This window comes from Pleurotus ostreatus (assembly GCF_014466165.1).
Source record: "Pleurotus ostreatus strain PC9 chromosome Unknown scaffold_4, whole genome shotgun sequence".
NCBI lineage: Eukaryota > Fungi > Basidiomycota > Agaricomycetes > Agaricales > Pleurotaceae > Pleurotus > Pleurotus ostreatus.
In genome coordinates this window covers 202,015-227,718 of record NW_023503159.1, presented here as the reverse complement: position 1 = coordinate 227,718, position 25,704 = coordinate 202,015, and the positions used below count along the sequence as shown (strand labels likewise).

The 25,704-nt window shown below is 50.0% G+C and overlaps 10 protein-coding genes and 1 non-coding gene across 11 annotated transcripts; 5 read left to right on the top strand and 6 right to left on the bottom strand.

The window, feature by feature from the left end:
- Positions 1–622: 622 nt before the first annotated feature.
- PC9H_005903 (uncharacterized protein) lies at positions 623–1,094 on the bottom strand (the record flags this gene model as incomplete). Its single annotated transcript, XM_036775461.1, has 2 exons — positions 623–728; positions 790–1,094. 2 exons carry the CDS (start codon positions 1,092–1,094, stop codon positions 623–625), a joined length of 411 nt encoding a protein of 136 aa, XP_036631480.1.
- A 2,564-nt stretch (positions 1,095–3,658) lies between these two features.
- On the top strand, positions 3,659–4,150 carry PC9H_005902 (uncharacterized protein; the record flags this gene model as incomplete). Its single annotated transcript, XM_036775460.1, has 5 exons — positions 3,659–3,783; positions 3,842–3,862; positions 3,912–3,968; positions 4,020–4,080; positions 4,127–4,150. The coding sequence occupies 5 exons, from the start codon at positions 3,659–3,661 to the stop codon at positions 4,148–4,150; spliced, it is 288 nt and encodes a 95-aa protein (XP_036631479.1).
- Positions 4,151–4,527: 377 nt separating this feature from the next.
- PC9H_005901 (uncharacterized protein) lies at positions 4,528–7,135 on the top strand (the record flags this gene model as incomplete). Its single annotated transcript, XM_036775459.1, has 9 exons — positions 4,528–4,731; positions 4,786–4,865; positions 4,915–5,750; positions 5,807–5,968; positions 6,023–6,130; positions 6,184–6,378; positions 6,438–6,598; positions 6,650–6,714; positions 6,766–7,135. The coding sequence occupies 9 exons, from the start codon at positions 4,528–4,530 to the stop codon at positions 7,133–7,135; spliced, it is 2,181 nt and encodes a 726-aa protein (XP_036631478.1).
- Positions 7,136–7,557: 422 nt separating this feature from the next.
- On the top strand, positions 7,558–8,007 carry PC9H_005900 (uncharacterized protein; the record flags this gene model as incomplete). The annotated part of the gene is made up of 1 exon (XM_036775458.1): positions 7,558–8,007. One exon carries the CDS (start codon positions 7,558–7,560, stop codon positions 8,005–8,007), a length of 450 nt encoding a protein of 149 aa, XP_036631477.1.
- A 298-nt stretch (positions 8,008–8,305) lies between these two features.
- PC9H_005899 (uncharacterized protein) lies at positions 8,306–9,345 on the bottom strand (the record flags this gene model as incomplete). The annotated part of the gene is made up of 3 exons (XM_036775457.1): positions 8,306–8,806; positions 8,916–9,152; positions 9,205–9,345. The coding sequence occupies 3 exons, from the start codon at positions 9,343–9,345 to the stop codon at positions 8,306–8,308; spliced, it is 879 nt and encodes a 292-aa protein (XP_036631476.1).
- Positions 9,346–9,662: 317 nt separating this feature from the next.
- Positions 9,663–9,750, bottom strand: PC9H_005898. Its single transcript has one exon. It is a non-coding gene; the product is annotated as a tRNA-His (tRNA).
- Positions 9,751–10,138: 388 nt separating this feature from the next.
- Positions 10,139–12,956, bottom strand: PC9H_005897 (uncharacterized protein; the record flags this gene model as incomplete). The annotated part of the gene is made up of 8 exons (XM_036775456.1): positions 10,139–10,222; positions 10,283–10,659; positions 10,707–11,094; positions 11,150–11,268; positions 11,319–11,695; positions 11,744–12,003; positions 12,055–12,226; positions 12,280–12,956. The coding sequence occupies 8 exons, from the start codon at positions 12,954–12,956 to the stop codon at positions 10,139–10,141; spliced, it is 2,454 nt and encodes an 817-aa protein (XP_036631475.1).
- A 1,562-nt stretch (positions 12,957–14,518) lies between these two features.
- Positions 14,519–15,796, top strand: PC9H_005896 (uncharacterized protein; the record flags this gene model as incomplete). The annotated part of the gene is made up of 1 exon (XM_036775455.1): positions 14,519–15,796. The coding sequence occupies one exon, from the start codon at positions 14,519–14,521 to the stop codon at positions 15,794–15,796; it is 1,278 nt and encodes a 425-aa protein (XP_036631474.1).
- Positions 15,797–17,532: 1,736 nt separating this feature from the next.
- On the bottom strand, positions 17,533–18,840 carry PC9H_005895 (uncharacterized protein; the record flags this gene model as incomplete). The annotated part of the gene is made up of 6 exons (XM_036775454.1): positions 17,533–17,646; positions 17,703–17,929; positions 17,987–18,071; positions 18,120–18,402; positions 18,454–18,724; positions 18,777–18,840. 6 exons carry the CDS (start codon positions 18,838–18,840, stop codon positions 17,533–17,535), a joined length of 1,044 nt encoding a protein of 347 aa, XP_036631473.1.
- Positions 18,841–19,306: 466 nt separating this feature from the next.
- On the bottom strand, positions 19,307–21,487 carry PC9H_005894 (uncharacterized protein; the record flags this gene model as incomplete). Its single annotated transcript, XM_036775453.1, has 7 exons — positions 19,307–19,435; positions 19,485–19,702; positions 19,758–20,098; positions 20,147–20,287; positions 20,342–20,723; positions 20,771–21,194; positions 21,242–21,487. 7 exons carry the CDS (start codon positions 21,485–21,487, stop codon positions 19,307–19,309), a joined length of 1,881 nt encoding a protein of 626 aa, XP_036631472.1.
- A 222-nt stretch (positions 21,488–21,709) lies between these two features.
- On the top strand, positions 21,710–25,694 carry PC9H_005893 (uncharacterized protein; the record flags this gene model as incomplete). The annotated part of the gene is made up of 14 exons (XM_036775452.1): positions 21,710–21,716; positions 21,771–21,999; positions 22,047–22,320; positions 22,371–22,742; positions 22,807–22,901; positions 23,406–23,485; positions 23,538–24,004; positions 24,069–24,336; positions 24,387–24,643; positions 24,697–24,753; positions 24,807–24,816; positions 24,873–24,886; positions 24,952–25,300; positions 25,372–25,694. The coding sequence occupies 14 exons, from the start codon at positions 21,710–21,712 to the stop codon at positions 25,692–25,694; spliced, it is 2,802 nt and encodes a 933-aa protein (XP_036631471.1).
- Between the last annotated feature and the right edge of the window lie 10 nt (positions 25,695–25,704).

Genomic DNA, 25,704 nt, shown 5'->3' with positions numbered 1-25,704 from the left:
TTAGCGTTGTGAAGATCCCAAAAGCCTGAGATTTCGTATACCTTACGAATCCAGGGCAAAATAACGGTCGACATATAGCATAAAGTTAACCGAGAGTGGTGGACATGTCAGATGTCCCTCCATCTAGACTCCAAACACGCCCTGTATCCAACTAAGCGGGAAGTGTGGAAAGCAATCACACGAACGTCCATCTGCTCTTAAACCTTTCAGTGATCCATCAGCGGCCCAGGAACGAAGCGGACGTAAATAATAAACACTTCGGCAGATAGGTAGGTAGAAGAACAGTGTCCCAAGCCGAAAGGGCTTCAAGCAGAGAGTCCAGAGCCTAAGTCCAGAGATAACTTGGTATTACGAACAAGGGCTAGAATCGTGGAATATGACGGAGAAAAATCTGTGAACAAAATCCGGAATGAATGTTACGGCGGTAAAAGAACGTGGTTGTGATATCTCTGGGGAAAGAGGGGTAGCTAAGCGGAGGGTGGGATCTGATGGCCAGAGATGCTCACCGATATAGCTTTACAAGACAGGCCTCATGTGCACGGTCCACCAGAACTTCGCCCCGCGAAAGCTGACAATCCTTCCTACTGCGGAAATGAGGCATCCACCCCATTCACCCCCTTATTTAGAGAGCGGTAGGTAAGGCCCCCTTGAAGTGAACACTGCCATCTTTCATAGTCTCCGCGATGATTGGGCTAGCTGCGGGTCTGAACATGTACTCGTCGGAGTAGCTTGTAATTATGAATTGGATTTCTTAGCGAACACGCAGCAGGTCGATTGGGCCATGCTCACCGATCGGACTTGCCCGCTTCTGCCTCTGCCCCGAAGGCTGCCATCATCATGGACCGGCGCATGGAAAAAGCCAGCCAGAACAGTAGAGCCACAAATGCGAGCAGAAGAACCCTCTTCGTCGCGGATGGCGTCTCCTGGTAAAAGCGGGGGTCCCGCTCCGCTACCTCGTGCAGATAGCGCACAAAAGCGTTGCCTGAAGTTGGTGAAGGCGGCTGCTCATCGTGGTCTTGCTCCTCGCCCGATGTTAACGGAGTGGATTCGACATCTTCACGAGGGAGTGAAACCTTTGATTTGTCGAAAGGCATTTGAGGAATTAGTTGACGGAATTAATGAAGAAACTAGCGAGATTGACTGTGGGAGCTGTTTCCGTTGCAATCACTATTCTCACGGTCAGACGACCCACCGATATGTTTTCAACTCACAGCGACTTTCCCCAGGGGACTGCAAAAGTTGTAGGATGTGTAGGTGCACCAACGCGTGAACCACAGGTCTCATGACTGCGATGATGGCCTCTTCCGTGCAGTTTCCTCCTGCCAAGGCCTTGTGGTGAGCATCCGACTCGGAGGTCATCGTTTATTCATTCACTTTTTGTCTGACTGTGCACGAATTCATAGTACCATAGCTCTCGCCCAATGGGAGGCCGCGAGATGTAGAAATACAACTCTATTAATATCCGTTTCGCAGGAAAAAAACAGAACACTGTGCGCACCAAGATACATGCGGCACCCACTTGCTATTCAAGGGTACACCTGCTCCATGGTATACCAGTCGAGGCGCGACCCCAAATGCATGTCTTGACGGTATCGGTCCACGAGTCCTCGCCATCGATGCTCAGATGCGTTACGCCTGGCCTTGAAGATCTACAAGACATGTCATCGATGAAAAGAACATTCCAACAGGCCCATGCCCCCGGATTCAGTACCACAGATCGACTGTTGTATGAAGCGAGAGGCGATCTTGATCGTGAAGATGCCTTGGGGTATGATATCCGACAATTTTCAGCCGGCGGAAATTACACTGACGAATTTTCTGTGTTGCACGGACAGGGCGGACGTATTTTCATCTATTTTCATTTGCCTAATATCCTTGCGAGTCGGCCGAAGCTTTCTGGGGACCTTGTACGTATGCCTCGCCTCATGACATGGCCTCTTCCCAATCTCCAATGTTCTCATAGCAATGTGGCCCATCGCGCTTACACGAAGGGCTTCCGTGAACATATGTTCTTACGGACGTCTCCCCAAGAAAAATAACGAAATGCACCGTGTGCTTTCTCCCCAAGCCGCGTAGCCACTGAATAAGCGTCAAGTTATCCCCGAGATTTTGATTCTATCGATTCAGTTTCCAGTACCACGCGTGCGCACCAAGCACTCATAGACTTGGTACACGACACGAACGCCTAGCAGTGACCCGGCCCCACATCCTCAATGCACATAACCGACATCATACAACCCCCAAAACGTGCAGTCTGGAACAGCCGCACCTCCCTCCCTCGCATCGATCAACGCCGCATAGGCACGCACTCAGTCCTTCGCCCACCCATATTTACATCACCGTGGTCCGCTATCACGTACCATCTATCCATCTAAAGCATTCCTGGCCCCATTCAGTGGTTCGACTCTCCTTGCCAATAAGTGTACGTGGATATACTGTTAGAATGGTGGGCCACTTTTCCATCCGCTGTATGAACATGTCTTCAATGTCGTGCGATGAAACGCGTCCGGCAGAGGGTAAGACCGTCAGTGTGTCCGCGCGTGTCGCCAATCGTGTCGTCAGGGGTGCGTCAGACCTGGACAGTAAACGCTTAAATAGCCCGCGCTCTGGAAACGAGAGGTATGCAACAATATTTCCCTTTCCTTCGAACTCGGAGCTGACTCTGGAGTACGTCGCCTAGCTTTCGAGACGACCATCACGTCTTCTTGCGTCCTGCACACGAAAACGTACCCCTTCGTTCCAAGTACTTCTATCAAGTATTAGGCTGGGGGTGGTATGTTGTTGTGTAGTTTCCGACATAAGAAGACGTGTGGTCGATTTCTTTTGACGGCCGGGACGACATAGGTACACCCCTCCGTCTTGCTTGGGCTAGATACCTACATCCTTGTTCATATTTGCTTCCGCTTTTTTACCCACCCCATCCCCTTTTGCTTCAGCGTGTCTGGCCCTGCTTCGCTGTCCACATGAATTCTCGATATCTCCGTATGCTGAATTTACTCTTCTATCTGGACGTCTCTTTGGGAAGTCAGCGCACACTCCTTTTTATGCTCTATTTTTGTGGTCAGGTCTCTGTATGTTATTCACCGATCACGGAAGCAAAATGCTCCTGGCCCTATGTCTGGAATCCGCCAAGATACTCCAGCGCGCCCCCAGCCCTCCAGCCCTGGTGAACATGGGAAATATTTTCGCCGTTGCGTCCCAGACGCACATCTCTTCCCATTAACCTTACTAACGAGTGAAGCGTTCGCCTGGCGTAAGCAACTAGTCGCATAGGTAGATCATCAGCATATGAGTATTAGGAATGAGTCCGGCAGCACCTGTACGTACATGCAAGTTTGTGCGGCACCGTGCGGTTTTGTTGAGGCACTTCATGTTAACCTTCATGTGCCCAATGAGAGAGCGCAACGCGTATCAAGCGTGCGCGTGGTGATCAAGAAGTACTTAGATGGAGGCTAGATCTATTGTTGCAAGTGATATGCTCTGTCGTATAACTGTTACACCCTGCCTGCGTTCAACCTTGTATGCATCTTATGCATCTTAGCAAGACGGCCCCAGTCACTGTTACGTTGAATCACCAGCTCCTAAGTGCCCCCTGAAAACCCAAATAGGATTGATCCGATAAAGGCAGTAGCGCTGTAGCTCTTGCTTCCTTCCCATCATGGTCAAAGTTGTCCTCGACGGTACTGTCCTCGCTGAATCGGACAAAACAGTGATGGTGGAAAACAATCACTACTTTCCGCCTGATGCTGTGAACAAAGAGTATTTCACAGACTCTAGTACATCGTGAGTTTAGTGCACAGACCTCTGTACAGCTTGAACATTAATTATCGCCGGGATGCAGTACAGTCTGTCCCTGGAAAGGGTAAATCAACACCTTCTGTGCCTTGCGACCACTGACTGGTAGACAACAGGACAGCTGCTTATTACAGTGCCACTGTCAATGGGCAGACTGTTCGTGATATTGCCTGGTGAGCGTGAAGGTTGGTTACGGTTTGTGATATTGATGCTATTGCCTCTAGGTACTACCCTGAAACCAAAGATAAGGCGAACAACATCAAAGGCTACGTCGCTTTTTATAAGGTACCTGTCCATCTTGTCAATCTGTCGCAACATCGGCTGACGGCAGCAGAACAAAGTGCAGATCGACTGAAAATGATACGGATGCCTTCGAGTTCTATGAACATTGTACGAGCTAAGGAAGTATGTAATGCGATATTGCAGAACCTGAATGAGGACGCACGGTCTTGGAACGATCAGCAAGGCATGCTTCTGCATCGATGCGATTACAAGAACCCCAGATCTCATTATTCGTCAACCTCTAATTATACTGCATTCATGTTACGCAGCCTTCGATTGTAGAATCAGAAGAAAGAACACCAGCGGCACCGCCTTAATGTTCTAACTTCTGACTCGCTCATGTCATTTCACAGCTTGGGCGCTTGAACCCTATCCATTTTCAGGGACGTACCCCACATATAAACTCGCAGACCATCAGAGACTATCCCAACTTCACCTGCCACCCACAACATGCATCGTCGTTTCTCTACACTTTTGCGAACATCTCCCAAGTCATCGTCCGTTGACTTAGGGTCGACTATCGCTGGCGACCATGACGACGCTGAGTCGAAAGTCGCCACAGTCAAGGAGATGCCAGATCTTCCCCCGCCATCTCTGAAGCTCAAGCGTGTTGACTACTACTATAGCAAGTGGTCGAAGGGTTTCAAGTATCGGGTACGTTATATCTATTAATGATTCGGAAAGTCGCTCAACCTCCCCTCTTTTCAGAACACAAGCTCCACCGTCACCCCAGAAGCCCGACCTTTGATAGGCAGCGACAATGACCCATGGAAGGACTTCGCTTTCGTGTAAGTTACCAATGTCTTCAAATATCAAATATTGCTCACGGGCTTCTAGTATTGTTCGAACCATTCCGAAACAAGAAAACATACCCCCTACATTCAAAGTCGTCATCAAGAGTCCCTACATCGTCCAAGCCTGCAAGGATGTCATCATATCATGGCCAGGAATTTCTTGGAATTCCGACCCACTAGAGCTTGAGCCAGAGATACTTATCACCTTCTTGCCGAACTTCATCGAATATCGCGACAAGCTCGCCGCTCAGAAGACCCTGACCACTGAAGAGAAATATCGACACTCATCGGTCTCTCTCCTGATCTCCACTTTCCAACAAGATTATCGCGTGACGCTTGCGAAGATCCAGACCCTCATCTCTCACGCTGAAATTACCTTTGAGCTGCTGTACGCCATCCTCGTACCGCGCACCATATTTTTCGCGACATGCGCAGTTACCGGCGAACCTCGTCTCTTCACCCTCTCCTCCGTCTCCCGCACTTCCATCGAAGGGAAGTCCTGCTATGCGCTAACTTGCGAGAGCGTCGACGTCGTCGATTCTAATAACAAACAAGCCTCAAATACCCCGGGCTCCAACAACGCGTCGGGTACGGACAGCAATGGGAGTGTCTCCGTAGGCAGGGTAGGACGCGTACAAACAACGATCCTTCTCCTTGCCTTCAGGGGTACCGTGCAGATCACCTCCCTTGATTCTTACCCACTGAGATTCCACCGCGATCCGGAGGGTTTGAAAGCACAACTTTTAGAGCGAGGTAAAAAGTGGAGAGAATTGTCTTCGGGAGGAGCGAAACATGTTGAATATCATGGAAATGCTGCGCTCAAGTGTGCCGAACGTGTCGTGCGCCACAATGTTAACAGCCGAATCATGGTTGACCGAGGTGCGTCCGTATCACCCCACTTTATACACTCGATTCTAAATGTGAACTTCCCTTAGCCACCTTCCGTCGTCTCAACGCGAACTACCAATTCCCTGCCCCTTTGCCGCCAAAGGCTGATGCTCCCGTTCCGCCCCACATCAGAAACGCCCACGGCGACTACGATGGATATGATATGTACGGCAACCCCGTTCAAGCCGTCATACCCACAACCAACAATGGTCAGCACAACTGTCTGGTTAGCCGGCAGTTTATACTAATCCTGCCTCATGTAGGTATCCAAACCACGCGAACGAACGAGGTGGATGAGGACCTCACCGATGAAGAACTGATATTGACTCCTGCCGTCGTGTACGGATTCAGTCTTTCTGATAAAGTGTGGTGTACGTCTGTCACTATGTTTGTGTATCTGGCCCGCTGACGATCACGACCCTAGTGGAGTTCAACGTTCAGAAAGTTTCACCTGTTGACTGGGCACACGATGCGTTCGCCAATTTGGTTCTTCCACAAGGGCGAAAAACACTTCTCCAGTCTCTCGTCGAAGCACATCATCGGGAGCTTGGCTTTGACGACTTCATCAAGGGGAAGGGGCATGGATTGGTGATTAACCTCTTTGGTCCACCTGGTGTCGGTACGTCTTGCGCTTATTGTGATAATCATAATTCGACGGGCTCATCCTTCCACCCTCAGGGAAAACATTCTCGGCGGAGGCAACTAGCGAACATGTCAAACGCCCACTCTATATCGTTGGAGGTGGCGACTTGGGCACGAAGGCGGCTGACCTCGACGCGGCACTAGAGAGGATATTCGACGTTGCTACGGCATGGAAGGCCATCGTCCTGATCGACGAGGCGAGTATGTTGTTATACCTCCGTGACGCGGTCACTCAACTCGTTGTATAGGCCGACGTGTTCCTTGAGCAACGTTCCCTCCATGATCTCGAGAGAAATGCTATGGTAGCTGTTTTGTGAGTGATATCATGTTATCCTTGAATTCCTCCCTCAATCACGTCCCGTAGCCTGCGCCATGTTGAGTACTACCGGGGTATTCTCTTCCTAACCACGAATCGCGTGAAGGCATTCGACGAAGCATTCCTGTCCCGAATCCACGTCGCCCTGCACTTCCGCGAGCTTTCCTTCGAATCGAAGAAACAAGTTTGGCAGGCATTCATCGCCAAAGCTGGTGCCAAGGATGATATCACTACAGAAGAAATTAGTGAACTCGCGAAAAAGAATGTTAATGGAAGGCAAATCAAGAACGCGGCGAGGACGGCTCAGTCTTTGGCGATTGCACGAGACGAGAAGCTAGCATATGGGCATCTGCTGGAGACACTGGAGGCTATGGATGAGTTCACTCGAGAGTTTGAAGGCATCCGGGCGAACGCGTAATGGGGACAAGATTTTAGCAGTTCGTCGTATATGAAGTGTATTAGTATGCCGCAGTCCAACAGTATGCAAGTCTGGTGTCGATCTATAGAATTGACTAGGTTATCCTCAGTATCAATGTGACCATCAGCGCTTAGACTTGTAAGACCGTAGTAAGTTTAGTGGATGATCTTACCGCGCAGGCACAACAGCACGTCATATGTTCCCCCATATGCAATTGCGTGTATGATATATCTCTAGCTAAATACGGTAAATAAGAAATGGCCTCGAATCATCCTACCACTCCCAGGCTCCCTTTCCTTGTCTCGACGTTCGAACTGAAGAGCTATGCCTCTGAAATCGACATCATCTTCATCCTGTTCCTTGTCTTCCGGCGCACTATCTCCTTCAATCTCGTCTTCTAAAAAATCATCCACCGCAAAGCCATGTACGCTTGGGTCCTGCCCAGAGACTACACAAAAAAGCTTCTGCGCGATCGGGAATCTCAGGCGCGCCTCGTGGGGTTCAAAGAGGCGGCGCGAATACCGCCCGACTCGCTACGGAGATGGTTGGCTCTGCGGAACGGCGACATGCCGAGTTCCTACTATGGCAACCCATGGGCACAAGAGGAATATCGTTTTCAGAGCATCCAGGACACAGAGATGTTCCTCAAGTCGTGCGCGAACTGTAAGAAGTCTGTTCCGTATGTATGGGAGGAGGGTGGTGAGGTCGCCGACCCAGACCGGTCGACCCTCCGTCGGCATATTCCACTCACGGATGAGCCTAAGTCCCCATTCCTTCATCCGACTTACGCCATCGACGTGAAGACAGTAATATTTCGGTTTTGGAAGGTCGGACTATTCTACTTCATAGAAAAGTATAGACTCGTTTATTAACTTACTGGGTGGCGAAACATCAATATAGCACGTACGAAACAGGCAAGCTGAACTACAAGTTCAGGACTCCAGTTCGGCGCGTGGTAAAGAAAGAACAAGACAACATCGGGGACGATCATTACCTATAGTAGTGTTTACGGTTGTCGACAAACCCAATCTCCGACTCCGCGAACGTCAAGTGAGCATATTGAACGCGGTCAACATTTGTTACCAGATAAATATACCACGAGAGACTCATTCATACATTGTGTACATGTGCGCCTGTACATTCTACACCCTTTCCGTAGCCTGTCATAACCTACAATTTGAGAGCCCTTGAAAAGGCCGCCGTCAAGTCCTCGTAATAAGCTTCCACCTTCTTCATCTGCGCCACTTTGCACACACCGCTCTCGATGTGTTGCACCAGCCCCGAAATCAACTTAAACTCCCTCTTGCACTTCGGGCACTTGAATTCGTCCCTGTCGTGCGCCGGCGAATTCAAATGGGTGTTCAAACCGCTGAGGGTCTTGAATTTGCGAGTGCAGAGATAGCAGTCGTATTTAGACCCATTGAACGAAGCTTCTGTGGCTATGAAGGTCGTGAGAGTCGTTGGGAAGGAATTCGAGGAGCCTTGGAGGCGGCGATTGACGGAGATGGTGGGGACGATGCCGAGGGCGTGGACGGCGGCAGTGACCTGGTGTCTGTTGATCTTATGGCACCCAGACTCAACGTGGAAGGCCACGCCAGAGGGACTCTTGAACATGACGCGGCAAAAGGGACACTGCAAGTCCCGATCCTTGTGCGCAAGTGACTGAGTGTGCTGTAATTAGATGGAGTTAGCGATCGAACGCTGAAGGGACTGAGATAAGAGTACATGTGACGAGAGGGAAGGGGGACGGAGGGAAAAGAAGCAGTTCAGTGACTCATACCTGATTCAACGCGGTGGCAGTTGAGAAATCTCGAGAACACTGGAAGCACCAGTTGTGGAGCGGGCTGTCTCGCAGGTGAGCACGAAGACTCGCGGCGTTCACGAACCAGCGGCTGCAACCTCGACAGTAAGGTTCCTCATCATCCTCTTCCTCAGAGCTGGTGTCATCGTCATCAGAGCTGTAGACTTCTGAGCTGTCGTCGGAATCAAAAGCGTGTTTCGGCGATGCATTGGTATGCTATAGCAGAGGTAGGCAATGAGGACGACCATTGCATGGAGTTTCAACGTACCTGGCTCAATGCCTGATCATTCACGAACCATCTTTGGCACGGTATACACCATGCTCCGTGTGCCTTTGACCGGCAATGGTCGCCGAGTGCCATGGACGATCTGAACTGCCTCTCGCATTGCGGACACTCGAAGCTGGGCATATTGGGGGTAGGATGAGGTGCTCCAGCTGTACGCTAATCTCTTATACAAGTTCTGCATCACCCCGCACGCGAGGGACCTACAACTTGAAGGTATCCGTTCGGGGATGATCCCCCTATACCGATACGCCGTCTTGAGCGACTCACCTTGCTTTCTCCGAAAGGCAAGCCCATGCCGCAACAGTGAACCCTGAGGCCTGAAGCTTGCAGTCATGAAGAAGAATGAGTTTCTGATCAGAATCGGCGGAAATACTGAAGGCAAGCGATCGACGCAGTCACGCACTTTGCAAGGGCATACTAGATGAAAAAGAGACATAAAATGTCAGTAGCAGGAATTGAACCTGCGGCTCTTCGGACTTGCTACACGTCGGCCACAACGAAGTGATTTAACCACTAATCGATACCAACGATGGATTCGACAGCTGGCGGTGAGTTCAACACGTGTCTGTTCCCTGTGGGACAACTTACGGCACCTTACGGCCCTAGGCGATGAGATCGACCATGAGACTGCACTGCGCAACGACAGATTGAATTATTTCCCTGGGCCTCAATCTAGCCCTGTTATTAGTTGCTTGTAATTCAAGTGAGTACGACGCCCTTCAACATTTCTATGAGTTATCCGACTCTGTTTCTGACTGCAGCAAGCTTGTTATCGCTATGCGAAAACCTCACAACTTCATTGATGAACGGGGAGGCACTGGGATGCTGAAGAGAATTTATCCGAATCAACTCCAAACAACATCACCTTCCCCTGCAGTGTAGTCCTTAGGCGAGTAGACGATCCAGTGAGAGACGCTTAGCCTGCTTCCTGCCGAAACGGATTTATGAGGGAACGATATTCAGCATTAAGACCCCCATTCTCTTTGGCTGGTATTTCTGACTGACTGCCAGCCAGTGCGAGGGTCAAGCATTGTAGAAAGACGGTGAATTAATTTCTCACCTGGTCGCTGGATCGGCCCTTGAATTGGAAAAAAAGAGCAAGCCGTCTTCGCCAGTTGCTCCGCTGAATCATTGGGGTGACCATCACACCATTCGAAGACAAAGTGATAGAGTAAATCGCATCGTGCAAGGCGGTGCGATAGGCTTTCCATCGAGTGATTTCCATATCAAAGTAACTTCGGTTTTGCGTCAACCTTTTCAGCTCTTCTTCGGATCGGGACAATGCAATGAGGTTGGAGGTGTGTCGATCCCAAAAGGCACTGATGTCAGCAATGGGAACAAGCGAACCAGATAGCGCTGCGGAGGTGGCCTTGAATGACTTGACGATTTCTGGATACAAGGCAGCATGCGAAGCAACGAGAAACGGCGAAACCGATGCTATGACGGTGTCATGATACGGATGCTTCATCTGGATGACTCCTTACCGTCAAACGAAGATCCATTTACCTTTGCGTTGAACTCTTTCACCATTTGAGTGTAGGCAGGTTGAAAGCGGGATATTTCGCCACGGATTTGCTGTGCGTGGGCCAGTATCGCGGACACGTCCCCCACATACTGCGCCTGGTTTTCATGCTGGAGCGACTGACATAGACCGAGATAATCTCTAGCGTATCCGAGCAAATGCTGCAGAAAAGATTCCAAGGCACCCCACCGGTTGCGGATCAGCTGCTTGCATTCGACAAATTCCACAAGGCTCCACGACGCTTCGCTACCAGAGAGGCCGATGGCCACATGCAAAGCGTACAGTCCTGACGTGGCCTGAAAAATAGCCTCTGCGAGAGTAGCAACCAGTCCAGCGAGGTCGATGTCATTCTGCGGACACAGATTCGTACTGAATTTGATAGAATGATAAAACGGTAGTGCTCACGATATCAGTAGGCGCTCTGGCTGTAGTTGACAAGGTGTAAGCAGACCCGGCTTCAATCTTTGACATGGGCGGCAAGCACACGTCTGGGCAGCATGCATTCCCCTCATTCGTCGCTCCAGCTACAAAAGCAAATCAGTACCCCCGGACAACAGAGCGTGGTTCTACTAACCCGAGTTAGTGGACTGATCTTCCGGAAGAGGAGAATGTGGGACATTGGCAAGAATTCGATGGAACTTAGTGTTTAGATATCGCAACTTGGGATATACTGATCCCGATATGTCATTAGCGAGGCCTTGTTCCTGAGATGGCGACGAATATGTTCCGGGTCTATGGGAGGGTGATGATGGTCTGACTGGAATGCTCTCCAGGTTTGCGTGGATACTCCCAGCCATGGGAACTGGCGCTGGCCGACTTTGAGACGTGCCCCTGGAATTATCCGAGTTTCTGCTGACGCTTCGAAAGAGCGGCTCTGAATGATTGCTCCTGGACAACGTGGGGGATGGCTTGAAGACGACGCGGAAAAGATTATTACAATCTAGGTTCGAGCTGGTCTTGATTAGCACGGAGACTCCAGGGATAGGAATTTATAGTTACCAATCAATCCAGCCATCTTTAGAAGCATTTCCACCGTTAACATGGCCACACTGCGGGCACTGCGTGGCACGTAACATTGCTGAAAGCAGTTGGACGATGATGCCGATATCGAAGCGCATCTCTGGTTTGAGGACGCCAGTGAAGCTTGTTTGGTCGATAATATTGTTGTCCGCAACATGCACGATTGCCCAATTTCCTTGGGCTATATACTCGACCTCTGGGCCTTCCCTACAGTATTGGTATATGACGATTGCGAAGTCCTATAAAACCATTGGAAGACGGTTTCAGCGGAGACATCAGGACAGTCATACCTTCCACGTTTTACAGAATCTTAGCGGAATGCTGAACCATTTCTGCGCAGTCGGGCCCCGGACCCAGATCGTGTCTACCTGTGGGTGGTGAAGGTCTTGTGTTGGCGACAGGCTAGCCACAAGACGCTCCAACCCGGGAACTTCGATTTCAAAGTCCTCAAGGAATCGCGAGCTACGGTGGGTCAGCGGCGGTCACTTTAGCAAATATGCTGGGGTGTTGCTCACGCGAGGAGGGGACATAGAAACCTTCTCATTGCAGTTCGATAGATACGAAAGAACTTCTGAAGATCTTGGGACAAACGAGGCCAGCTGCAGGGTGCGACGTTCCCTGTCTTCCTACACGCTCGTTTGGAGTGTTGGCGAGGTTTATATTCATCGAGTCGCTTCTCCAGGCTCTTCACCCAAGACGTGTACCAGAACGTTCGCGCTTGCATGTGCAGGAAGAAGGAGTGGGTGATAAGAACTGGATCCACTTTCTCAATCTGACGAATGGTCCTCCCGACATATCGTACTAGAGTGACAAGTTCATCGGCTTCGCCGCAAACACCTGCAATGACGCTGTTGGAAGGGAAGCGTTTCGAAAGCGTCAGGAGTCGATGCTTCATACGTGACAGTGAATCGATGACGGTCTGATAGGGTTCCAACTCTCTGCTGCGGTTACCTGTATCCACATCCTCGTCATAAGTCGTCTCTAACGTAGCCCCTTCCTTGATGACACCGCCCCGGCTGGCGTTTCGGGGCGCAGAGCGCGGACAATGGTAAACATTCTGGATACCATTGACTTGATAAAACACTCCATCGGCATTGTTGTTCTGGACCTCCTTCGGAATTTCCAACAGGCAGGTGTCGTCTCGCGGATGATTGTCGTCGGAAAGCATTCGTAGGGTGAAGGGGAAAGACATAGAGGTAAAAGAAAAAGCAAGAGGAGGTCCAGTGCTGAGCGTGATCTAGGAATGCGTGCTAAAGGTGAGGCACCGTCAAGATGTGGCGAAATGTGCGACAGAGATAGGCGCCACGATAAGGGTGGACACACCCAGGCCACGCTCTTGCTGGCTGCGAGGCGATCCACGCTGTTGAATACTTCCTCCGAGGCGTCAACGAAGTGAGGTGGTGCTTAATGAAAGGTCGTGGTTGGACGAAGTTGATCGAAGGTGAATTTGGTTGTGTGATGATGGGGGCCATGTGCATATAGCCGCGTTCAAACATTGTACAATCAAGCGATGCCCTCCATTGATTGGAGGGGACGAGTGGTGTGGCGATCTAACTCAACGCAACGACGCACCTTCTACAATGTCCTAGACGCCACGGAGGGCATAGAGCGTCCCTGGAGGATACCGCCATTCGATTGAGTCCATCCGAGTCCATATTCCGCTCTTGGGGGTAGTAGAGCACTGAATCCTCCGGCGAATCGCCTATTGTGCACGTCTGCTGTATGATTTACTCAGCGTGCGCTTGAAAGTTTGGAAGTCAGGGTTTAGGAATACAAAAGAAGTTCAGTGCTGGGTTACACGGGTGGCTTGCCAATAGGGTTGCAGCGTCCATATAAATAGCCCAAGTGTACGCAAGAAATCTTGTAAGCACTGTCGCTGTCTGTTCCAAATCATAGATCATGCATGAGAATGCTGGGAACGCGTTAAGTACATCCACTGTTTTGTTGTTCAGCAGATTTCTGACGGGGAGGTCACCTAGCGAGTGCACGAGCAAGAACCTTTCCTCCTCCACCGCCTTCGTTGTGTTCGGAGGCATTTTGTAGTACAAGCAGTAGTGCACTTGAGGGACGGACTGCAGTTAGAAAACTTTATCTTTTACACGGTGTGCCGTTGCATCTGATGATGGGTCAACACACCCAGCCCACCAAGTACCAACTTACGTGGTATAATCCGTCGTAGCCGACAAATGGTCAGCGGAATTCGCAAGTTCGCCTTGCATTGTCGTTGTGGTAGGGAATCAGGAAGTTGGTCGCTGGAAACGTGACCGCGTGGTACTCGGGCCGGTCCGGGCCAGAATACACTGGGGTGAGTTACGAAGTCACTGTTCAATGTTCAAATTTCAAGTTCTACCCAAGTCGTACCCTCCTTGCCTACAAGAGTCGGATTTGAGCATGCATACTAGCCTCTAGGCAACTAATCTTCCTCACAAGTATGACAAGCGTATTCGTCTTCGTTGAACAAGAATCTCCTCTACCTCACGACTGGGACACTTTGATAGTCTCGACTGCTGGTCTCTGCTGAACGGGCTATGGAGGAACATATGTTGGAATAATGGCGTTGCACGTACTTGCTGCTTGCTTGAGGTCATCCCTAGTATTGTCTCTTCTGATTCTTGCAGTCGCGCAGTCACCACATCGGCATGGGAGGCTGAGGTCGGAGAATCGTTCCGGAGTCCGGGCTGTCGATGATGGCTGTTGCAGCACTGCCTTCTTCAAAATACCCTTCAAGCCGACTCATATTCAAGCCTACATCGAATGGGACAGACATCCTCCCGCAAGCGCACTTCAACTGGGAAGACGGGTTCATATCCTCAACCACATCAGCGACTTCCCAATGAACTCGTAATAGCGATTATCGGGATGGTTGAAGAGTTGGATGCGCTGCGAGCGCTGGCTCTCGTCTGCCATGGCTGGCTCTATCTCTGCCGATCTCTCATCCACAGGACCATCGTGGTTGACGAACGGGGAGGAACGGGGGGCATGCCCAAGAAGAAGTTTATCCGAATCTACACCAAATACCCTCATCTCTGCGAACATGTCCTAGACGTATCCTTCAACCTCGCCAGGTCTACAAAAACTGACCCATTTCACCCGTGTCTGCTTCGCTTCAAAAACCTTCGCAGTCTGAATCTACACTCCTACGCCGATCCATTTGAATTCCCGCGCGGCGTCCTGTCACCTTCAATGATAGCTCTTATCCCGTGCTTGCTCGCCTCGTCCCGCCTGACGAGGTTGTCCCTTGTCGGTTTTACACCTCACACCATCCTCGATCTTCTTCGTTCCAACGAAATGATCCGTACGAACCTTCACTCCCTCGCGCTAATAGACGTATTTCGACCAGAGTGGGATCCATCGACGTTACCAGTGAATCCCCACCCAGTACTCATGATCGGCCTCCACGAACTCGAAATAGATTGCATCCCCTCGTACGAATCACTCGGCGTCGAAACGCCATCGCTTCAATCCCTAACAGCCCTGTATCGCCCAGGGGTGTATAGCATCGAGCATTTCCTCCCACGGACATGTCCACCCACCATAACCAACCTCACCCTTGAAATCACAGCCATCCCACCATGGACTACCGCCATCGCCTCCACGCTACACAGTCTAACGCAGCTCGAAACATTAACGCTGGACGTGCAGAGTTATAAAAACATGAACTACACCGACCAATTCCCTTGGCTATGTGCGTGCATTGGGCATCTCAAAGACGTCTGCCAGCTTCAACGACTCGAGATACGATTGCGCGACCAACTCGCCTTCCGTACGCTATCGCCGCTCGATTTCTTGGACATCGATGATATACTTAGTGAGATGAATCACGAACAATCATTGAAGGCTGTTTATCTGAAACTCACCGCCGTTGTGGGGCTCCCACCCCCATTTATCCATAGTCTACCACATAATCACCCCGACCCAGCTTCTCTCGAAGCTCAGACAATAGCCGGGTTCCCTCATCTTACTGAAGCAGATGTTCTTCGAGTCTCGGTTACGCTCGAGGAAGAAGTGGGCTGCTGGTTTACGTATGCATAGACTTCCAAATATAAACCTGTCATCCATCTACAGCATAGCTCCCCTCTCGTCGGGGCAGGTGGAGTTACGCAGTGTTAAGCGGTACCGCGCCCGCGTCTCACTGAATGTGCCGCCCACCTCACTTGCCTCACCCACAGGGTAGATTATGATGCTCGCTACGAGCTAACCTCTGATGAGAAATAGCCATCAACTTGCCTATGCGGAGACCAGCGGCTCTTTTCTCATCCCGTGAAAATATGTTACTCGGTATGAACTAGGTTGCTGGGCCAGAGCCCTGAGCATCAGCATCATATATAGCGCTCGCGCAGGCCTTGGAGAGCCGCGAGCGTGTCGACGCTCAGCAACGTGGATATTTTGGTACTGTTCACTGGATATACCCAGATGAGTCGAGTTGAGCTAATCACCTGGGGCTCACTCTGTCCCGTATAAAGACGCCCCCGAGCGCCAGTCGAGATTCAACGCCATACTTCCATGCAATGCTCGTTCTCCTTGCCATTCTTCCAAATCTCTCTCTTTGTTGGCACCACTGTGGCCATCTGCCCAGGTTCAACTTAGGCATTGGCAATTTCGCGCGCTCGGAGGCGTTAACAGCTGTACGGCTCTCTTCCCTCGACCACTATGCATGTCTTCACGTTTCTTTATACAAGGGGATGTCTTCGACCGTGCCTGTAACGTCGTTGACGGCCTCACTACCAACTTGAGCGCATGCACTCAAGGGATCTTCGCCTGCATCCCTTCCCCGGTTACTTTCAACGGATACACTAGTACCCTCTCAGGATTGAGCTTAGTTCTGCACTGTGACTCTTCGACCGCTATCATTTCGACTCGTTGTTATACTTGTCCTTGCATATAGGCATGCAGGCCGGACTCAGGCGCGTTTGGTGGCACCACCATCTCAGTTTCTGTGAGTGCTAATTTCGAATATCTGGCGGTAGGATCACGGCTTAATGAAGTGAGCTATGATAGTGTCGTGATGATGATCGTGATAATGAATGAATCTGTGTCGCAGCGTAAAGTCGCGGTGCCTACAAACATGAAACTGAAGAGCTCTCAGAGTGCCAAATATATTACAACGCCTCTGAGAAGCGAGCTTGAATGTAGTATCCATGATATCTGCACGGTGCTGAAACTTGTTGTGCTGGACCTCAACCTGACTACAGGCTAGCTTTTGAGTTTGCTATGATAGCACCGCCTTCCTGTCCTCCTTCCCGATACCTACCGTGATTCGTAACAGCGTTGTGGGAGTTGGAGTCTCAGATCTCAGGGGTGAAGATGATGGGATTCAACTCCCGCGGCGCGAAGGTCGGACTTTCACGTTCTTGAATCTTTTCCATCGTCTCATGTGCGGATAATCTCTGAAAAAGTACAACATCTAGGCCATTACTATTAGTTCGTCTCTGGCCATAACTAGTAGTACACGACGAATATACGAACTATCGAAAATGGCATACGCGAAGACTGCGTCGACGGACAGCAGGACCATGCGCTGGTACAAATGCTCGACTTGCTCCAGACCTAAAAGACTCTGATGCCGCTCGACTCGGCCTCAGAGGACTCCCAGACCCGTCACAAGTGCGAGATCAATGCTCAGTCGCCGGGAGTGCTGCTATCTTAAGTCCCCTCTCTTGGAAAAATGATGCCATTATATTAAATTGATCCATAGCATGGGTACTGAGATTTACTGAAACAGTGATGCAATAGGCATGCAGTGGATAGAAGGGATAGAGTTATCAATGCTAGTACTCAAGCCCCAGCTTGTGAGCTACATGGTGGACTGCACGGTGAACACGGGACACTGGTACCACAAGGTCTGCCAACGTCTTATGGTAGTAATCCTGCTGAGCTCTTATCTAGGAATTTGGCTCGTGAGTAGATCCTTCGTCCGTCGGGAATTAAGAGAAACTACCTCTGAATTGTAGCCTCGATACTGCTTCTCCACGTCGTCCCATTGCTTCCTGACTCGATGGCCAATTGCTTGGTTTCTGCGAATGAACCCTATGCTGCGAGTTAGGCTATTGACGTCGGTGCGGAGGTCGCTCCACCAGTCAATGAAATTCCCGACGATTACAGCAAATCGATCCAGGACGGCCACGGTTAGCTGAAGAAGATCCTCGTCGCCCATTCGTTTCAATGCTGCGCAGAAAGCAGCATTAAGATCATCTCTTTCTCCCGATTACGAATTTCACCAACCTTGTAAGTCGAGTTCGTGTTCTCCTGTATATGAACTTGGCTCAGGCTGGCGCCGCTCCGACCCCGGTGCTATTCGTTGCATTTCCTGATTTTCAGTCAGCATTGCCAACGTTTCTGAAGCATAAACACGTACGTTGTATAGAGCTACCCTTATCTCCCTAAATCGCAACGAGATGCTGGTTACATCGTCCAAGACTTCTTTCGCCTTCACCAGCATGAAGTCAACCATAAGCACGATTTCAAGATTGGGATCCTCGAGGATGGCCTTGACATCTTGACATATCGCAATTCCCTTCTCCGCAATCCCAAGACTGGTGTCGATTGTGCCAACGTATATCCCTGCTTGGTCAACAATTTGCTTGTATATCTTCTTTTCGTGACGATGCAAGTGATGCACTCCGAAATGCTTCTTTTCTCTACAAAAGTTATTTCGGCGTCGTCCAACGGCGAGTTGTTAAGATTCTCACCTGTATTTCTCGCAAAAGACCTTCAGGCACACAAACGTCTCGTTATTAGACTTCGTCAACCTTCGGACCACTTCAGCACCTGATGGCCTGTGGAAAAGGACTTTGGTATATGTTAGATTGTCTTCCGCATCGGAGCTGGGCGAAGGCACAGATCCTTGATCACTCTGTGAGTCGCTTGGTGACAATCCCTCTGAGCTATTGCTGCAGCAGCTGTCCTCGGGTTCAATCTTTCCACAAGGGACATGCAGTGTAATGCACTGCGGCCGGCCAGCTATGCGAAGGTGAGCTTCATGACCCTCATTTCGAATCAGTATAACACTGACCGTCGGCTACGTCAGTGCTGACAAGTCCTTTGACTCTCGTGTGGGAAGTTGTATGTTTTACCATCTTGTGGGGGGGGAGTTGGAAAGGGGGTTGTCTATCTGCCCCGTTCAACCTTTGCCCTTTATAAGTATGCTAACACACCTTCACCACGCCTCACAGGTCTGCCACCGAACTAACGCTTGTCGAGCGCTATACAGTGTCTTCTAAGTTCTATGGTAATCGGTTCCATACTTCGCCGATGGAGTTGACCGCAGGCCAGACGCCCATGTTACGGTGTAAGTATTGATCGACATATATTTAAGTCGTTCTAAGAACCACTTATTTTCACTGTCACATTCACGCTGACATGCAAGACATTAATATTCTTGTAGGATGTCGGAATCCCTCCTAGTCCGATGTCAAAGTGTCAATAAATTATGATCAGGAAGCACACTCCGAGCCCTCGGCGGGGAGCACATATGTATTATGGCGATAACCCTCCCCCACCACCCTTGAAGCTCGTGTTCTTCCTAGAGATAGGCTATATACCCTAAGAAAGGGTGCTGATGTCACTGGACCCAACAGTATTTCTGCGTCGTTTAAAGAACGTCGGTGCCGACTCCCGTCCCTTTTCGTTTGAAGGGGTGCATGCAAAGGCCAACGTCTTTGCACGTCCTAGCTGCAATTAAATTCAGCCGAAGTGCCGTGATCAACATTGTCAAGTTCACCTCTGATTTGTACTCGTGGAGAAGAACTTCTACCCTCTGCCATACTGGAGTGATCTGTTGACTCATTGACGACCCTACTCGACCATACGAACGGAACTGGTCCACGTCCGCGGCCATGTTGAACCAGAATGTTCGAAACTTTGTCAGTAGATGAATGAGTCGTTCCAAGGTCGAATGGATGCAAGCCAAGAGCTCCCGATCTTTGAGCGCCCTGATAGCTTGAAACGCGAGGTCAATTTAATGGGTGTCCAGCTAAGAAGACGAGCTACTTACAACGAATAAGGAGATCTGGGTTCCAATCATCTGAATTCGGCGATGGAGTGTCTGCATGCTGTCTCGACAACGTCCGACTAAGTTCTTGCTGCAATTGGCAACTGAGGTCTTGGTATACCGGCAATATCTCAGATATTTTGCTGCTGCACATCTGTGCGCTGTTGCGCATGTATACGGATGTCTCTGCTCTTCCACGGCTTTGCATACTCGCTTGGACAGCGGTACAGAATTCAATGGCAGCGTTTGAGAGAGCCTCCATATCTGATAGCGTGGCCATGTATTGTTGAGCAAGCCGATAAAGGCGGTCATATATTCCAAGGCGGTGCATAAGGGAGTTCTGTCTGCTGTGGAAGTGAGGGAGGGGTGGGGTGGGCTAGTAAGGGGCATACCCGAATCGCTGAGAAAAGGACTCTAAACAGGCGTTGATAGTATAGGTGGTCCGGGACAGGATCAACACGTTGAACGGATTTTTGAGGGAATCGTATTCGGCATTAGGACCCCCAATCTCTACAGCTGGTATCTCAGACCGACTGCGAGGACAATCATTAATCAGAGAACAGAAAGACGTCGGAGTGATTTCTCACCCTGTCACTGGGTTGGTAGTTCTCCGCTTTGGGAAGAAACGCCCAAGCCGCCTTCGCCAGTTGCTTTCCTGAATCATTGGAGTGACCATCATAGCATCTGAGGAGGAAGTGATGGAGTAAACTCCATCGTGCAAGGCGGTGCGATAGGCTTTCCATCGAGTGATTTCCATATCAAAGTAACTTCGGTTTTGCGTCAACCTTTTCAGCTCTTCTTCGGATCGGGACAATGCAATGAGGTTGTAGGTGTGTTGATCCCAAAAGGCACTGATGTCAGCAATGGGAACAAGCGAACCACATAGCGCTGCGGAGGCGGCCTTGAATGACTTGCCGATTTCTGGATACAAGGCAGCATGCGAAGCAACGACAAACGACGAAATTGATGCTGTGACGGTGTCATGATACGGATGCTTCATCTGGATGACTCCTTACCGTCAAACGAAGATCCATTTACGGGCTTATCGCTTCCTCGGCTTTTAACAGCAGGCTCCTTTGCGTTGAATTCTTTCACCATTTGAGTGTAGGCAGGTTGAAAGCGGAATATTTCGCCACGAATTTGTTGTGCATGGGCCAGTATCGCGGACGCGAGCACCATATACTGCGCCTGGTTTTCATGCTGGAGCGACTGACATAGACCGAGATAATCTCTAGCGTATCCGAGCGAATGCTGCAAAAAAGATTCCAAGGCAGCCCAGTGGTTGCGGATCAGCTGCTTGCATTCGACAAACTCCACAAGAGCCGACGATGCTTCGCCGCCAGAACGCCCTATGGCCACGTGCAGAGCGTACAATCCTGACATGGCCTTCGAAATGGTCTCTGCTAGTGCAGCGACCGGTCGAGCTAGGTCGATGTCATTCTGGCGAAACAACTTAGCACTGAGTCCAATGGGATGACAAGGCTTACAATATCAGTAGGCGCTCTGGTTCTAGTCGACAAGGAGAGGTTATCCATGGCTTCAACTTGCGAGCGGAAATACAGACGATGCGCATGTATATCTTGCTTGAGAGTGCTAATGTACTCCCCGTGTTCGGTGGACGTGCCAACCTCGTGGCATGCTGAGTGTGCAACGCGAAGTCCGAAATCCGCAGGTCCATGCACAAGCCGCGAGGTGAGCTTGTGATCTACACGCAGGAGCCGAGCGAATTTCATGATGGCCACTGATGAACATCAGGCGAACACCTATGTTTCACGAAGTTCCGAGCCACCAATGAACTGCCGACTCCTGAGATGCATCGATATTGCGTGAGGCTTGCATTGGGAGCCGTAAACAAGGGGTGTCAATGTTGAATTGCCCCCAACATTGGTTATTTAAGCAATCAATAATAAAGGGATGGCCTGGACGCGATTCCGAGGCCTAGTGACAGCAACAAAATGGATGGTGAGTAAAATAGTTTTCAGTGACCGGGATAACAAGACTAACAGTGTCTTGAAGCAAGTAAACCGTATTCGCAAGACAAAAGCAGGTCGGCAACAATATATGTGCCCCAGGAAACAGAAGTTGCAGCAGAAGCACTGCCTCTATATCGTGAAACTGAGGGTACCGCTGATGCTCCAAACGATATCCTTCGCAAAGCATCGGAGCACGCCGGTGTGGTATATGCATTAACCAAATCGAACCACGAAACATTTGAATGCCTGAAAGTATTCTGCGAGAAATACAAGTACGTCCCATTCGTCAGATAACATTCTTCCTAATCCATGATGTTAGCGAGAAACGGACCTTCATTCACTCCCACTCGAAACACAAAGTTTACAAGCATGTCGTTGAGCAGGCCGGGGTGTATGTAGGCACAATTGACGCAAGCATCAGGATGGCCGAAAGAGGCATGTCGATTTCGAGGGGGGCGAAAGAAGCCCTCGACGACAAGACACTCATACCTGAGGTGTTCGTTGAGCCAATGCTGGAGCAGACGGGAGAAGCGCTGAAAGACATCAAAGACATCTCCAATCGTTTTCGAGGTATCCGTGTCGCCCTGTTTGAGGTGAGTTATCTAGACTGTGCTGTATTCGTGATATTCAATGATGGCTATAGGAGATGCAGAGGGTCCATCCCAGTGAACACCCATCAGACCCAAGTTTTCCCCCGAGTACGGATCTGGTGAGACGACAGAGAGTCGATCTTAATGGCAAGTATTTTCATCTTTCCTACCTAGTCACGCTGACAAAGAGAGCATCAGAGCTACGTCGGATGGATGAAAAGGACCTCTTGAAACTTACGGTGCTGGTACTCGACCAGTTTGTCTCCATTGTTGGAGAATTCGTGGACTGGTGGAATAGCCTCAAGGTTGATGTGGATCGTCTGACCGGTTCTATACGGTATATTCGAAAAAATCCAAATATCAGCACACAGGTATTCAAGCAATGGGAGAACATGGAGCAGCAATACAAGATTTACCGATCGGAGGTATGCCTTCAGCTTCGGATTCGATTTCGTGGAAGTGATGTGGTTGACCCTTGTCTTGTAACAGATAATGACACAACAAGACTACTATAATCACACTTTGAAGGACTTGATGCCCAAATCATTCTTCCGTCGTGTTGTTCGTCGATTGGGTTTGAGCGAGTAAGAGGCCTCATGCAAAGCGGTCGGAGGTGTATACTCATGCGGGGTAGGACTTTTATCTAGATTTCTGCTCGTTTATGTATTATCGCTGCTTCAGTCTTAGAAAGTTGTGCGAGCAACAAAAGTCAACGGAGCGAAAACGGTGGTTGTTGTGGCTAGGCTTTCTAGTCGTATGATTAAGCTACTCACCATCTTACTGTGAGAAATTGCTACATTGACCGTGTGATCTTTGAGTCAGCGAGGCGACCCATAATTTCCCGTGGGGGCTCAGCAACTTGCGTGGTTCACTACGCAGTTGGACTGCTCGGGCGCATCCATAATTTAGATACCACAAACGAAACGTGCTGCAAAGGTCATGGCAGACTGGTGCCATCAAGATTCCAAATCAAGATGAATTTGTGGACGAAGTGGCCTCATGTTGACCTCATTTGCAGTGATCGCTTCACGGCCTGCAATTGTAGGACATGCCATCCCAGTGTTTCATACCCGCATTCATAAGAGAAGGTCTGGAAGCGCGAAGTACACAGCCAAGATTTTGACCTCAGCTTTGGTGGATCCCCTCGTTGACATGGAGGTAGCACTAGGTAGGTCCCCACCTCCCGAATGTATGTCAATTCTCTGATTATTTGAATGTAGGCGCAAAGCAAGAATTGAACAACACTTCGACATGCACAGACTTGATAGTCTCTGTCAACGACTTGACGGGGTTATCCGACGCTGCTCGTAAAACGTTCCAAATATTTGAGCCATGGAGTCGAGCTGAGTTCACGTTCGTCATCTTCACCGAGTATTTTCCAAGCCCGGGCTCTGAGTCTTCTTCCATTGACAGCGTTGAAAATGATCTTCTTAAAGACATTATTGGGTTCATTAAGGCTCAGTCGCAGGCATATTGCCGCGCCCTGTCGAGCAGCGTTGGGACAAGCCGTAATTGTGTTATGCTAGCCGATGGTGCCGTTGACCTGTGCCGTAGTATCTCTGAAGGGACGGACGCAACCGAAGTGTCTGCAACCATTGACCTCTTGATAGAAACAACGAAGTTGGGTGTGGAGCAGGCCGAAGATGTCGTCCAAAAGTTTAGGACCCTTCGGCAGGGAATTTTCCAGGTCAGTGTTCTTCCTGGACGAACAACTGTGCCGTTTGCTGACCTTTTGCGACCTTTTGCGCCAGCTGACTGGGCGTATACCGTACGCGGTAGAGCAGGTTGTCTTCGAGCACCAGGTTTGCGAGGTGTCCAAACATCGTTACCAACGTGCCGCGAAGGGCACAGGGTATGTTCACCGTGCGTTAGCAGGCTTCACGGAAACAGTTGCCCCGATCATCGCCCCTATTATGAGCGCAGCAATTCCTGGGTTGGGTATCATTCTGCCGGTAGTCCTCCCCCTCGCGACGCTTGCTGCCAGGAAAGCGGACGAGCGTCTTCGTTTCATGATACAGAGTAAGTCCTATGGAAGTTCAGCGACCCCATTGATTGAGGATACGCTACAGGCAGAGAAAAGCAGCAAATCGCTTGCGAAGACGCTATCAAACGCTTGCAAGATGTATCCAATGACATGGGAAAAGTCGCCGAACACGTTGGCAAATTTGCTGTATGGTGGCAGGACATGGAGTATACATTCCGGAACTTGCAAACTCAGATTCACTCCACAGCAAGCGGGATGGCTGCTTGCGATCCTGTCTTGCTGAGCATGCTTGAGAGCAGGTTCTCGGAGATTTCCAGGAACAACCGAAATTACATTGCCGATGTAAGTCAAGCCCTTCAGCGGAATGCGTGCCCTGACATAACGCTCATCGATAGATTACGCGGCTCGAGGACTTCTATCCTAAACTTGGGGAACATGATGGATTTCATCAAGTAAGCCCTTTGTCCTCCTCAATAATATGCACGCTTACTGTCCCTCAATGCAGCGTATCAGCAGTGAGTAATTTTCTTACACACAGAATATATAGATTCTAACCGGTATTGCTGCTCAGCCGTGCAGCCAAAGGTACGCAATAGAGTATAGCTCCCTCGAAGGCTCTTTTTCCTGATCTTACGACTCACCGTGTCTAGGATGATTTCCCTTTCCTCCTTCAGGCAATCACCAAATCCACACACCAGTACCACATTGCTTATCATCGCCTCGACATCATGGCGCGCGATGCGAAGCCCAAACATCGCCTATCTCTGGATCGAAATATAGATGTTATCCGTGAGTGCCTCAAGGCAGAGTGCGAGGCTCTTCACGATGTGCTTCGTTGCATCAGCGAGTCGCAGCAATCCCACGACAGTCGCAACTCGATAGACGAAACTTCGCGGATCATCCGCCAGAAACTATTTGCTCTCGCCGATAAATCCGAGAACACGAAGGCTACCTTCGAAGAGCGTAGGCGGGACGTCGCGTCGAAGCTCCCTTCTCCACGTACGTCTAGTAGCAACTTCTTCGCCCGCCCCCTAGTTTAATCCTCACCTGATTTTGAATCATTTATGTAGGCCAAATCCGTCGTTCTCAACATGAATACACGCATCTATCCAACATCATGAATAATCTCGTAGCCCCTGCCGAAACAAATCCTCCGCTTATCTCATTAGAGGGGGCAATCAAGGAGCAACATGCGAGTATCCAAGATTTCGTGCGATTCTTCAATACCTATTTCTCGAGCGTCACGATTAGTGCTATTGCCTCGACCGGCGGCACTCAAGCCATTGAACTGTGGGATTTCGATAGAGGTCATGTCACCGAAGTCATGGACAAAGTCTTGGTGTCCGCTGATTCGTTGGGAGGGCGAGAACTGGTTATTTATGCACACGCTTAGGGTCCTTCAG